This window comes from Chenopodium album, chromosome 19, assembly GCF_948465745.1.
Source record: "Chenopodium album chromosome 19, dcCheAlbu1.1, whole genome shotgun sequence".
Classification (NCBI taxonomy): Eukaryota; Viridiplantae; Streptophyta; class Magnoliopsida; order Caryophyllales; family Amaranthaceae; genus Chenopodium; species Chenopodium album.
In genome coordinates, this window is record NC_137852.1 from 2,675,348 (window position 1) to 2,690,485 (window position 15,138).

The 15,138-nt window shown below is 34.4% G+C and overlaps 1 protein-coding gene across 1 annotated transcript; it reads right to left on the bottom strand.

Moving 5' to 3' along the window:
• Window positions 1–4,545: 4,545 nt before the first annotated feature.
• Window positions 4,546–11,864, bottom strand: LOC145595035 (auxin transporter-like protein 2). The gene is made up of 8 exons (XM_081651390.1): window positions 11,140–11,864; window positions 10,350–10,535; window positions 9,087–9,199; window positions 8,794–8,977; window positions 7,812–7,909; window positions 6,341–6,548; window positions 5,748–6,005; window positions 4,546–4,980 (listed from the first exon to the last, which is right to left on the bottom strand). Exons 1-8 carry the CDS (start codon window positions 11,335–11,337, stop codon window positions 4,771–4,773), a joined length of 1,455 nt encoding a protein of 484 aa, XP_081507516.1. The 5' UTR covers window positions 11,338–11,864; the 3' UTR covers window positions 4,546–4,770.
• Window positions 11,865–15,138: the final 3,274 nt, after the last annotated feature.

A 15,138-nucleotide genomic window follows, 5' to 3' on the forward strand; every position in this document is an offset into this window, starting at 1 on the left:
CATCATTATAAATATATGACATCACTATACTCAAGTCACATACTCACAGTCTCACATATCATATTATTACACTTATATGACATCACTATATTTCATGAATTTCAAAATGGAGTCAAAACTCATTCTTGATACTTTATGGCCTTAAATTTTGGACAATTTTCCACTTATTTTGACCCGAAAACAAAAAATTGTCAGAGATGCTTACCATGGACCCTAATACACCCCAGGAGTCTATTTGGGTGGGTGCAACCATCCAATATGCATTTAAACGGTCAATTTACTTGTTCGCAACTTGGACTGATTTCGTGAACTCAAACCTACCACGGACATTTTTGACAACATATAATGGTCATATATGGTTCCAAACGTCATTATATGACCCTAAGATGTATCCCCTACGGCCTCAAGACTTTCTGCCACTAAGCCCCGTAACCTCCAAAATTCCTCAAAAAGCGTGGATAATATAGCCTTTTGATTTTGGAATTTTTTGACCTTTTTTCGACCGGAAATAAAAATTGCCCTAATGTTTACCATGGTCCCTAACATCCTCCTGTAGTCCAATTGGGTGGGTGGAATCATCCAATTTGCCTTAAAACAGTCAATTTACCATTTTACCCGTTCACAACTTGCACCGATTTCATGAGCTCAAGCCTACCATGGACATTTATGACATTATATAGTGGTCATAAATGGTTCCAAACGGCATTATATGACCCTAAGATGTATCCCCTAGGACCTAAAGACTTTTCGCCACTAGGTCCCATACTCTCAAAATTCCTCAAAAAACGTGGATAATAGCCTTCAATTTTGGAATTTTTTGACTTATTTTCGACCGGAAATAAAAATCGCCCAAATGTTTACCATGGTCCCTAACACCGTCCGGGAGTCCAATTGGGTGGGTGGAACCATCCAATTTGCCTTAAAACGGTCAATTTACCCGTTCATAACTTGCACCGATTTCGTGAGCTCAAGCCTATCACGGACATTTATGACATTATATAATGGTCATGAATGGTTCCAAACGGCATTATATGACCCTAAGATGTATCCCTTAGGGCCTCAAGACTTTTCGCCACTGGGTCCCGTAACCTGAAAATTCCTCAAAAAACGTGGATAATAGCCTGCAATTTTGGAATTTTTTGATCTTTTTTCGTCCGGAAATAAAAATTGTCCAAATGTTTACCATGGTCCCTAACACCCTCCGGGAGTCCAATTGGGTGGGTGGAACCATCCAATTTGTCTTAAAACGGTCAATTTACCCGTTCACAACTTGCACCGATTTCGTGAACTCAAGCCTACCACGGACATTTATGACAATATATAATGGTCATAAATGGTTCCAAACGTCATTACATGACCTTAAGATGTATTCCCTAGGGCCTTAAGACTTTTCGCCACCGAGTCCCGTAACCTGAAAAATTCCTCAAAAAGCGTGGATAATAGCCTTCAATTTTGGAATTTTTTAAACTATTTTCGACCGGAAATAAAAATTGCCCAAATGTTTACCATGGTCCCTAACATCCTCCGGGAGTCCAATTGGGTGGATGTAACCATCCAATTTGCCTTAAAACGATCAATTTACCCATTTTCGTACACGCTTCTTGTGTTGCCTATAAGCTTTCACGAGGCATGTACGTAGCCGAATAATGGTCATATATGGGTCGAAACAATATTATATGACCCGGTGATTCATCCCTTAATGTTATGTGAAATTCCGACACCGGGTCCCGACACCTCCCAATTCAATTAACTGTATCTGAATTTCAACTGTTTCACTGCCAGCGGTGAACCTTAGGAGAGGTTGAATGTTGCTTAACAACATGAGACATTTTGTGATAACTTTTGAAATAAAGTTTGTGTTTCCTGGTTGAGATTGAATGAATAACTTGTTGTTAGAATCCGCCTCTTTAACTATGTATCCCCTTCCCTTTTTATTGTATTTTCCCTTATGTAATGTCTCTTAAGTCTTTCTTTTTACTTTCTAGGCTCTAGGGAGAATTATTGTGTTACTGTCATTCCAACGTTCACTTGTATTTCTCTAGTAATACTATATAAAGCTCTTTAGGGAGCGAATGGTTATTGAATCTAAGCTCCCTACCCCTTTGTCTTGCTTTAAGACTTGTGTTGTTGTTTAAGCCTTTATAGATATTGTGCTTGCCTTGTCTTGAAGCATCCCCCACCAAACTAAGAAACCTTCAAGAGACGCCTTTCCTCGTCGGTTCCGCTTGTGCCCGCTTTGAAGTATCGGCCGTCACAAGCCCCGACTCTGCACCCGTGGTTAGCGAGTGCTCCTTGAGATACACTTGGTCCGTGTTGCTGTGTGCTCACGAACCTCTTCCGTTCTAGGCTTGCGTCCTTGTCCCCAATAGACGAGGGCGCGCCGCACGACCCGGTGTCAAAACATCCGGACCGTGACACTTGTATTGGTTGCTACTACACTTCCTTTTTAAAGCACTACCATAAACTTAAGAGGATGATGGATGGACTCTACACCGAAATCTTTGATACGAAAAAATTTTACATCAATTGCTTGATCTAATGTTCATACAGTTGCTCTCAGCCTGATAGAACTTTCTGTATACTTCTTACTCTGAAATATTCAAGTACTTTGCTCGTTCAAATGTTCATACAGTTGCTCTAATATAAGCCTGAAAGTACTCTAATTGTTTCCTTATCATGCATGTTTTTGGTCAATTTCTACTATTAATAAGCAGACAGAGCTGCTCGAGCTCACAGATGTTCTACCAAACAAAGAAGGCATAGGAGACTAGGAGAGGCCGAAGAACAGCAGGTTAAACCTTAAGTTTGTGTAGCTGAAATATAATGAGGTACGGAAGGCATATTATGAGTACATGACAGCTAACGTAGTCAAGAAGCAAAATGTCGAAAATGATGCTCAATTTGGTGATGTAACTATTCTTAAATTCTAATTTCAGTGCAGAATTTGAAGGGTCTATAGATTGGATTTGCCTTTTTTGTATCAGGGTGTATGTTAGGTCTTTTGTGTTCAATCAGATCGGTTTCAAGGTATACTAGTAGGCCACCTTAGAATGTTCATGTTAATGAAGTCCAAAATAGCTACTTCCTCAACATTGTATACTGCAAGAAGACAGTGAATTTCAACCCAACAATATATAACAAATAGTAACATGGTGTGTCCACTGTCTAGTGTTCTTCATTTGTATATAAATGCACGTGAATGAACCATTGATCAGGATAATGGTCTAATTGTCTAATGGATGTTGGGGCATCTGCGCCTTTTATTTATTGATGAAGACATGATAATGCCACAAGTTTCCTGAAATGGTCACAAGATTTTGTAGGAATTTGCCTGGTGTTGGGACAACGATGTACCATGGTGTTACAGAGGTGGATGCCGGGTCATTTTGGCAGCAAAAAACTTCTATGATGCTAGAAGTGTCATGGCAACTGCGTGTAAGTTGTCATAGGTTACTGTCTAGTCAGAGATTGCCGATGGGCTTTCAGATGGACTAAGAGCATTGCTGTTTGGAGATTAACTGCTATACAAAAAAGCTGATTTCTTCAGTATTCAATATGATAATTTACTATAGGAAACAAAATTTACCCCTTGTCACATATACGGAGTATGAACTAAGCAAATCAGTAAAGACTTTAGGATACGGGGTTATATCATTACTCTTTGTAGCTCGATCTCTTTAAGCATGCGGGATTATTTATTGTATTGTTGATCACTGCACATAATTACGATAAAAATTTCCCTAGACACACACGTATGTTTTTTCCCACAAGATACAGGACCCAGTTGCTGGCATGTTTTGCGGGATCACAGTTGCCTGAAATTAAAGACAGACGAAATAGTTGCGATTTTGGGTTGAAAGCAACACAACAGTAGAAGTAAAACTGTAGACGCATGCCATGGTTTGCGGGTGCAACGCAAGTGGACGCATGCAAAGTTGTGAAAAACTCTGTAACTCTGTTGCAACTTCCACATCAAAGGAAAATTATTTGATTACATATACTTTTATAATTTATTGATTTAACACAATTCACGTACTGTAATTGATTCAACAACACACACTTTGACTTCTCGTGCTTAGAAATTGATCAAATACGAGTATGTTATTGGTTTAGACAAAGCGAGTTTGTCTATAGTATCGATAAATCATATCCAAACCTTACACACCCCATATGAGTAGATTGTTTTGCTAAATCTCCGTTCTCTATTAACCATGAGACATGAGTTGTTCCTTTCTTGAAAGTTGCATAATAATTCATCAAAATTATTAAAAATATCAGTTTTTTTTTTGGCCTGGAATGAGTCTTAAGAACATTCCATAGTGTAGATGGAGATTCGAACGTATAATCTCATACACAGTCCCTTGGCACATACCGATATTGATACATTTTTGTCAATTTTTCTCTTCGTTTTCTTTTTTAATTAGCAGATATAGATATTGATGATATAGTCAAGCAACTATTAACAATGAAAAGAAAATTTTCCTAAATAGCCAAATGTTACGCATGAGAGGAGCAATATAGCCATGCAATTACCAACATCCAAAATGACCCAACATTAAATCATATATGTACCTTAAGGATTTTTTTGGCAAACATCATTTTGGAAAAATTACAATTCCAGCTGATAATTAAACAGAGCTACAGCTAGGCTTCGCCACAACATACTACTATTAGCATTCACCCACAAAACAAAATTAATACTGATTACACTTCATATTCTTTTTCTTTGATCGATCAAAGTATCAAACCAGCATTCTATAGAGCAACTCTTCAGTGTACTGCTGGTGCTGCTGGAGGTGGCTTACACTGGTAGCATTTAGCGAAAAGACCGAAAGTATTAACTTGTCTGATGAAGTTCACCATGCTTGCCCACCCTCCAAACCCGAAACCCACAACTAATACCCATATCACTATGAATGCGTTGAACACATAGATTACTGTCCAGCTTGGGAAGAAGAAAGGAAGCTTCTCAGCAGCATTCTGCATTTTTCAATACAAAACAGATTGCAGTTAATTTCTGTAACTTCTGCTGTAGATATTCTATATCACTCAGACTAAAAGAGTCATATTCAGCTATTTCATAAACAAAAATCTATGCTTTCAGCAGCCAAGGCTCCGACAGACCAACACAAAATACATATGGTGTATGAAGGGCCCGAGTAGCATACTACTCAAAATGAACATAAAGGTTTCGCGTTATGACACAGACAAGTAAAATGTTCCGTAACAAGTGACTTACAATTAGCCATTCTACCTCACTTTTTCATCTACGCGTTAACAGAATCGTTTAAAGTTCTGCATGTTAATTTGCTTTATCATGAAACATAGGGACACTTAGTAACTAAGTTTTCAAAGCTTTCACCAAAGAAACCATTGTGATCTAAATCTAACAAAACCATAAGGATAAGCTTTCAAATTTTAGGCACTGACAACAGTGACAAGTACACATGCAAGAGGGTCAAAAAAGGAGGGAAATCTAGTTAGGGTCCTCAATAAAATCTGAGTTAGGTATTATTTTCCCTGACTTTAATCTTGAACTAAATATGACCCACAATAATTTCATATATCATACATGTGTCATGTCAAAATAAAATAAAAATCCAGCCTTTTAACTTAGCTAAGGTGATCTAGGAGTAATAATAAAGCCAAATATAAAAAGAACAACATACAATTATTAGCCAAACAAAAAAAAAATATAATTAAAAAATGCAGAAAAGAGCAAATGAGAGATGGGTCCAGAAGAGTACCTTACGGGCCTGGGCCGATCTGTAGGTGAGCATGTGGGCCAAAGTTGGTATGATATAAACAGTGAAGCTGACTAAGAAGGCCCCCACAGTAGAGTTGATGGGCCCAAAGAAAGGAAAGATAATTGCTAAGAACCATATTGGTATCACCACTGGTAATCTAGCCACTGCCCTTAAACATAGGCTCTTTGTATCATGCACCCCCACCACTTTTTCCCACACAAAGTACAGAGGTGTGCATGCAAATCCAAATGTTATAAACTGTCCATGCCCCAAAAGATAAAGTTAGAAAGATATTTTCGATCCTTAAAATCATTCACACGATTTCGTTACATAAGATCAGATCGTTTGCTTTTCATGTATACTTTTTTGGTTTGGAAGTATTAGATAGTGTAGCCTAAACTAGTAATGTAACAATTGAGTTTGGACGGAAAGGATTCTTTGAATGTCAAATGTTGCGTGTTGAATTGAAAAACAATATGCATTGCGTGGGACAAGTCACACTGTAAATGATTTAGCAATAATGTTTTAATTTTTTTTGTTAATATGCAGTTGTACGATTCAAAAAAGATCTAAGGCAAGGGTGCGAGTTAAACCTGGTGAATGAGCATAAGGATGACAGCAGCATCACGGAAGCCATTACGAGGAAGGAGGGAGAAAGCATTGGCATGGTTGAGGAGTTCATCACCAAAGGCCCAGTAGACAGCAGCAGCAGAAGGAAGTGTAAGGGTGAAAACATAAAGAGTTGCAATTAGATAAATGTACTTGAACTTCTGTGGCTTCCACATAGCATGCATGATTTCCCTGGTAACAGTCATTTTTTATCAGTAAGGCATAAGGTCCCACAATAGAATTTCAATGGATGAATTCATTCTTGAGTACAAATTATGCCAATTATTACAAGTATGCAATTGACAGTATGGTCAACCATCATATCTTATGGAGTATGGACCAAAGCATGAAGCACAACTGCACAAGTATCATCATGGTTTAATTCTTTTCAGAAAATAGAAAACAATTGCCTCATTCTATTTTGGATTTATTACTTTACTATAAAGAGAGTTGGTAAGAAGAAAACAAAATCTTTGCACTTACTACTAATATCACAGCTAATTGGCCTCATATCAAGATGTACTACCAGCAAAATTCAACATTTCTTTTGGACCAAACTTTTACAAAGAAATTGTTTACAAATCATGGAACAATTTATTTTTGAAAAAACAGCTATATGATATTTGAATGATAAAAAAATACCGCCAAAAGATTAAAACTTTACATATGGTCCCCTGGTTGTTCCTTAATAGCACAGTAACAGAATGAAGATCACGTTTCAAATCCATTCATTACCTTAGAGGCTTAGAACTAGAATTACATAGGATGCTAATACTAGGATTGAAGACACCCAAATGGTGAAATCAAAACAAGAAGTGATTTGGCCAGAAGATCTATTGGGTCATTTAAACAAAGATGGAACTAGGGGCCACACTTTTATGCGCATGAATCCTTAATGTGCCAATTACATAAACAATGGTAAGAAAAAAGGAGAATAAGTGGTTCCCCACAGTTATTGGATTATTTCAGCTAATAGTTGCTAATAGTTTATCAATGCTCAATCTAAAACAAATGAAAAGTCAAATTTTATATCCAGAAAAAGAAAAAAGCATACATAAGAAAAGCTTAAACTTTTTCAAAAGTTTCCAATGAAATAATGAACCTATAAATAAACATGAGATGTTTATTTTAATAGCCCTAAACTAGCATTTATTTTATGCACATTACTGCAGAAAGTGACACGATTTGGTCTTTTGTTAGGTAAAAAGCCAATAACCAAGAAGAATTGAAATTAGCCAAAAATACGTGATTAAGAAATCAACCAAGATTAGGACAATGATCCTTTGCTTAAAAATATAAAACTAAAATCCCAATAAATAAACAAATGCATGTATACCAACATAATGATGTTTGTCTAACATAAAATCCTTGAAATAGGGAAACAAAAGCTGCAAGAAGAAAGTGATAAATATTGAGATTAAGGTAGAGTGAAGAGAGTAAAGGATTTGCACTTACACAGTTACAGCATGTCCACCAAAAGTGTAGAGGATATTAGTTGCTCCTGTGAAATAGAGCACCAACTTTTTTGGACCAGAGTGGATCACACCTGGGACCTGTAATATTGTTTTTCCACATGAAACTTTCAAATTCTAACTTTTACTCCCATTAAGAAATCAATTTAATCTTCAATAAAGACAAAAAATAACGGGATTTAGGGAAGATGGGGGAGAGGGTGATGACTAATGCAAATAGGAAAATGATGGTTTTGGCAATTGCCATGGCACTTGAGTATGCATTTGCAAATTGTCCCGATAACTCGTCAATAAGTATGTGACATGATTGATTTCGAATATTTAAATGTTGGGCAATTCTCTAACTCTCAAATACTCAATTTAGTTAAGAGTGTAATGTTAAATCAATTACAAACCACTGTTATTTTAGAAGATGTGAATGATGTTTTCGGACATCCTAAAGAATACATATGTGACTATAGATGCACTATTATTTCTTCATGAGCATAATCTAAAATGACACTTGACATGGAAGATGTTTTGTTAACCAAATGATTTTTAAAAAACAGTATAGGTTTAAGTAGTAAACACTCCAATTAGTCCAATAGTGCAAATTGGACATGCACCTAACATTGCTTGCTATTATAGGGAAAATCCTAGAAGATCCTTTAAAACAATGTATTAGGACATAAGTGTCAAACTGTGCACTGTACAAGTGATTTAAAGTTGGTATTATAGATTTCTGTTTAGCGGCTTGAAAAGTTTTGCATTCTGTCATTATTTGGACTATTGGTATCCCCTTGTATATTAGTTTAACTAATTTTTTGGCCTATGCAAAGCATATGGTAAAATTGATTTAAAAAATCTAAGTATAGATAATTAGATAAATTAAATCCACTAATTCCCCTAACTTGTAAGGCTGCATCTTATCTTAAACCCTAAACCCTAAAAATAAAAGAGAGGGAGATAGAAGGTGAAATTATTACCTGGCCATGAACAAGGGCAGCGATGGTCAAATACCAAGCGGTATAAGTGGTCATTCCAAGGCCAAGAAATGACCAAATTCTATAATTGTGAAAGGAAGGTATAAACACAGTTGTGGCACAACATGCCCCAAATATGTATGTCCATGTCCTTTTGTCCAAATGATCATTTATGTAGTATATGTTACTGCAATCAAATAAACAAAATAATTTATTATAACGTACAATTGAACATACACCATAACTTTTGGCATTAATTTGTAAGGAATAATTGGGAGCAATTATTGAATTTTAACCTTGCACAAGCTATAAGCTGAATCACAGATCCAAAGAGTAAGAATGTGCAATTGAAACCCAATCCAATTCCCTTCCAAAATGGCCCTAGCAAGCCATCTAAGACCTCAAACCACTGCAAACCAAAAAGTATTAGAATCAGAACATGAAGAAAAAGAATTTACAACATAAGATAGTGGTGCGGGAACTTTTAATTACGACAGAATCTTGCACGAGATGGTTTCACATTTGACTTATTACTTTTAACGTTTCACGATGTGAAAATGTAAATGAATTGACCCAAGACTTATTTTACAGTTAAGATTTTTAGGGTTACCTTTTGGTTATAAATTCCTTTATTACACATATATGTTAAATGCGAGCATAAAGTGAATTATACACAAAAAGTGATGAGTGAATAGTAAGACTATCATTAACTTCTTATATGAAAAACAGCTTTTGAAACTCAGGCAAAATTTTCTATGATGAATATTAGGTCTCAGTCAAAAAAGTAAACTACTCACCTAAAACAGGAATTTAAGTATTTAACATATGAATAAATATTAAGCCTTAAAGTTTAGAAAATCAAAAGATGGAACATTGACATATCTTTAAAAACAAGTGAGAGTGAGAATAAGAATAATAAGATGAGATACTTTAAAATGGTGAAATATTATTATAATAAGAGGGTAAAACCTCTAATTAGATCTTGAATTCATGAACAAATATGGTCAAACTATTCATTAAACAATCATTAGAAACTATGCATGGGATGTTTTTAGCATTATTATCTTGGACAGAATTTTGTACACCAACAAAACTTGAACTTGAATATATGATTTGCCATGATCATGGTCCCACGATTTTGTGCAATTAGGTAGTAGACAGAAAAAAACAGGGGGGAAGTTAGAAAAAACCAGGGAAATTTTCTGTTAACAACAAAAAATCCCTTCTAGAGTGCTAGCAACAAATACTTTGTACTATATTTTTGCTAGCAATAGAAATAAAACTAGTACTCGTACTTTGTATAACACTCTCAAATACTAGACTCTTTTTCAATAAAACACCAAGGACTAGAATTTTTAATCCAGTTCCGGGATAACAAGTAAATTTTGTACTAAGAAAACCCGAGATCGAATTGCTTTTATATCAATTACAAGGACCAACTAAGAGTTTCTCGACTATAAGATGTAAAACATTCACAAACACGGGTTATATAATAAATTTTAGTTTACAATAGAAAAAAATAGTAAAATTTAGTAAGAAATGAAAATTGAAAAATAAACCTGAATGACATGGTTCTTGAAGCTGGCACCTTCTTTCTCTCTTCTACTACGGTACTCAACATAGAGCACACTGATAAGATAAGCCGTCCAACTTCCTAGCAAACCATAAAACACTTGGAGTATCAACCCTGATAACATTCCCATTTGTGAGAATGAATATGGCAATGTCAACAGCACTTGAGCCACCTGCAAAAATAATATTATTTTGTCAATAAAAACAATCGATATAGGGATGGCAATGGATCGGATTCAGACCTGAGCGCCGGGCTGGGCCACATCTAACAGAATCCTCCATAACACTCCATGCTACTCACATTCACATACATGTACGCCGTAATTCACAAAAATAAATCTTAAATTGTTTTTAAACTCCATTTATATTTTATGTTTGTCCTTTAAAGATTAAATAATTCCGGCCGGTTGATTTTAGTTCTTTATTTTTCTAATTCGTGAAAGAAATGCTACATTATTTTTTACTACATGCCTCGTTATTTTTCTCCCCATTTCAAACAATAAAAAAGTAATTACACACTATAATTAGTTATGTTATAAATTCAATTCCAATTCAAAAAAAAAAAAATAATCCAATTCCAAAGGTTTTTCTAATATTACTCCGATGAAAAGTTAAAAATGATTTAAGCACTCCAAAAATTAAATTAATCGCACTCCACTCCACGAGAGCGGCTCTATAAATCGCTCTCTTAAGGAGAGGAGTGCAGTTATAAATTACTCGTATACGAGTACACGTACACACGACACCTAAAGTAAATAGAAATAGAAAAATAGGTACCTGATTGGAAGCACAACTAAACCAAGCATCATAAACAGAACCACCATGCCACAAAAAATTCTTAAAACTGAATTTTTGATTTTCTTCATCAATTTCACCTCCTACATTTTCTCTCTCCTCAACACCACCTCCATCAACAACATCATCTGTCTGATTCACCATTGCTGCTGCTTCCACTTGCTTCACCACCTCTGCCATTTTCACTCACTCCTTAAAACTCAACTGTTTCTTTTTTTAAAACTTTGGGTTCCTTAAATAAAAAAGAGTTTGATCCAGAAATCCTTAAAAAGTACCCAGAAATTCAGAAATCCAGTTACACAAACAGACAACAAATCTCACGAGTTTTTTTTTTCCTTTAAAAAAAAGGGTTTGAACACGAGAAAATGAGGGAATTTTGTTTGAGAAGATATTGATAGAAAAATACGGAGTAAAATAAAATAAAATAATTAATAATAGAAGGTACAACTACCCAACAATTATTCCCAAAGAGATTAAATGCCTTGCTTTAAAAATGTTGTTTGAAAGAAGAAAAGAAAATGACATGAAATAATGAAGAAGAATTATGGGGTATGTATGAATAATTTCTGGGTTTTAGTAGGGGAGAGAAAGAGACAAGATGAAGTGGACAAATTATCTGATTTTATGAAAATAAAAGGAAATAAAATACTTGTAATTTTAATCTTGAGATGTATTTCTATAATTGAAAGATATTGGGGGGTTTGATTTGCTGGACAGGTGAAGAATGAAATAATAAGTTGGGGAAATTGAATAATCTTTTTCAGGGGTTTTAATTCTGAGTCACTGTCTGTGTCTGAGATAGAGTGAAAGAAAGCGGCTTCAGCAGAAAGAGGAGGGAGAAAGAGTTGATGCCTTTTTTATTTTTGGGCTTGGTGTACGGAATTTAAATAAAACGATCGCACTGGATCGAGACCTCTTGGACTTGTTTACCATTTTTACGTACTCATACTACGTATTTGATTTAATCTGAACTTATTTTTTCTTATATGATTTGATAATTTGGTTTAACTAAACTTTAAACTTAGGGTATGTTATCTTCAGCTTAATTTCATTTCAGTTCAGTTCAGTTCCTAATTTTCCTGTCTCACAAACAACTCATTTCAGCTCTATTCAGTTCAATCAGTTCAATTCAGCTCAGCTCAGCTCAGTAAATCATAACAGACCCTTATGCATGATTTTTAATGTTTTCTTTTAATTGAAACTCTTTTTTTTTTTAATGTTGCAAAATACGGAGTAATCAAATACCTACTCCCTTCCGAAATGAATGTCTCAATTTGACCAACTCAATCGTTAATGCAAAACTTGATTAATAATGCCGACTAATCACGAGGTTTATGTCATGTTTATAATGTTGATATTATAATAAACATGCATGACATAAACCTCATGATAACATGACATAAACCTCGTGATTAGTTGGTTATTATTGATTACTCCGTAAAATAATGTTGATATTCAAAAGATATAATTAAAATGATTCTAACAAATACTTACGCAATTATATTTAAAAATTTTATGTACGAAATATAAACAGAGATCAATATAATGTATATAAATAGTGTAAAAGTTAAATTGAGATAATTAATTTTGAAACAAAAGGAAATACTGTAACATTTTACTTGGCCAACGACTCTCTATTCTTTTATTCAATCACACAAGTTTCATTTTTATTTGTGTATATGTATCAATGTATGTCATCTCATTAAGAACTGTGTACCCCCACGCTACGATTAAAAACTATTACAATATCAGAGAAAGCATGTAACACATATATAACGTGGGCTTAACCGTTTAAAGAATGAGTGTAAGTATTGTGAGTACATTAAAGTTCTTTTTTTTCCCCCTAAAAAAATAAGGAAAATTATATATCTAGCCATTAAGTCGCTTAAAGTTTCCTAAAAGGAAGTAAAATGAAGACATATTAAAGCAAATCGATCAAACAATACTCCCTCCGTCCCTAAATTACATTCCTCTTTCTAGCATTAATTCCTCACATAATAGAGAGAAAGAGGAATGTAATTTAGGGACGGAGGGAGTAACATTTTAATACCAATGAATCGGTGATTTTGTTATCAATTCTTATAATTGTCGCATATATATATTGTATCCATTTTCAAACTATACTAATGTAGAAATTGTTGACAAAAGCACGCATAAACAATTGGTATTATTTTTTTTGTTAATGTTACATTCGTACTTGTAATACTTATACAATTAATGTGTAAAAATAATTACATAGACTAATATGGAGTACAATTTGATTTCTAATAAAAGCATTTATTGATTGATTGTTGTTTACATCTTCAAAGAAATCATTCTTTAAAAGTTTGATATGTTTAAGATAGAACTTTAAGAGGAAAACCTATTTTATTGCCTTTTGATTTAGGGCCTTTGTTTGGTTCATTTGAACTTCTCTTATAATGTATATTTACAAACAATGCGTCTTGTGTGTAGTTGGTCACACCATGTGGCCTTTTATAAAAGAACAAAATAATCTCTATAACATTGACTGAGTAACCCCTACAATACTCACCGAATAACCCTTATAACACTAACCTAGTACGAAGTAACCAATATAACACTAATGACGAAATAACCTTTTATAACATTGACTGAGTTACTCCTTTAACAATAACGAAGTAACCCAACCACATACTCCTGTGACGATAGTAAAAAGTGGGAGTTGGGCTTGGCAGGGCAGGGGGCTGACAATAGCCTCCAATGGATGGCGGCATGGCATGGCCTGTAAGTTTAAAAAAAAAAGTCTTCTACTGATCCTACATTTACAACTGGCTAGTGTCTACTACAAAAGTCTACTACTGCTGAGTAAATTAAAGTGTTCTGTTATGTACTGTAATGTCTTGGTATTTAAGTTGTTGCTGCTTTAATTTCATTACTCTTTCTACCTTTTTCATTCTCTAACTCCTTTAATTAATTCATTTACCTGTCCGTATTTATTTTACTCTTCCCCATTTTTACCATAGCCAACCTGCACTACTACTACTACTACTTGTCTACTCCATTTTTTCCTACTTGTATCATTTAATTATGCTACTTTTTTTTTTTTTTTTAAAACTCTTTTATTTTAAAAGTTGCATTTAACAAACAAATTTAAATTAGCTTAGAGAAAGTTCAAGGATTCCACAACCATGTCTCTTATATGCTCTTTCAAGATCTTGTTTTACCTCGTATCTAATTTAAATTTATATAAGTCATGATAAAACTGGCCTGAACTAGCTAATACGAGTATAAATTAAGTACAGTAAACCTTAGAGTTGTGAATATATCGACTTGATAGTATATAGATCTCCCAACTTTTACACGGCTTTTGACTACAAAAATACGAGTGACAAAAATACAAAGTAGTTCTTTCTAAAAGGGAGAGGAGAACAGATAAGTAACATAAGTTTAGGAAGAGTATCGTGTTCCACTCTAAATAAATTGTTTTCTACATGCAAATAAAAGCACAACTAAACCACGAGTCATCATTTATGGAGATTCACTATGAGTACTTGCCAATATTCTGTCAATTTCAGCTATAAATTAAAAATAATAATCATCATCTTTTTTTTCATTTAACTAGAAGTTGTGGGTTATTATTCATTGCTTTATCCTCTTTTTTAACTTCACTTTAGCAAGACCATATCTTTGTTTACCCCCCTTGCCTCTTTGACTCTCTAAATCTCTAACAAATTTCACTTGGATAAGATGCATGTTAGTTGATTAATCATGATCACCACTATTTTGGTGTGTGGGAAGCAATTAAAAAATGAAATCAGATTTCATGATCGCTTTGTTTTACATTTACAAATCAAACATGTATGCTTTGGTAAAATTGGTACATACGGTGTAAGTGTAACACCTATAAAATTTTACGGAGTACTCTCTTGAGGCAAGGGCGGGTGGATAGTTTAACATGGATATGTTCAATTAAAGCGTATGTAGCTTAATGGCATTACAACAAGAATATGTCCAGGCAAA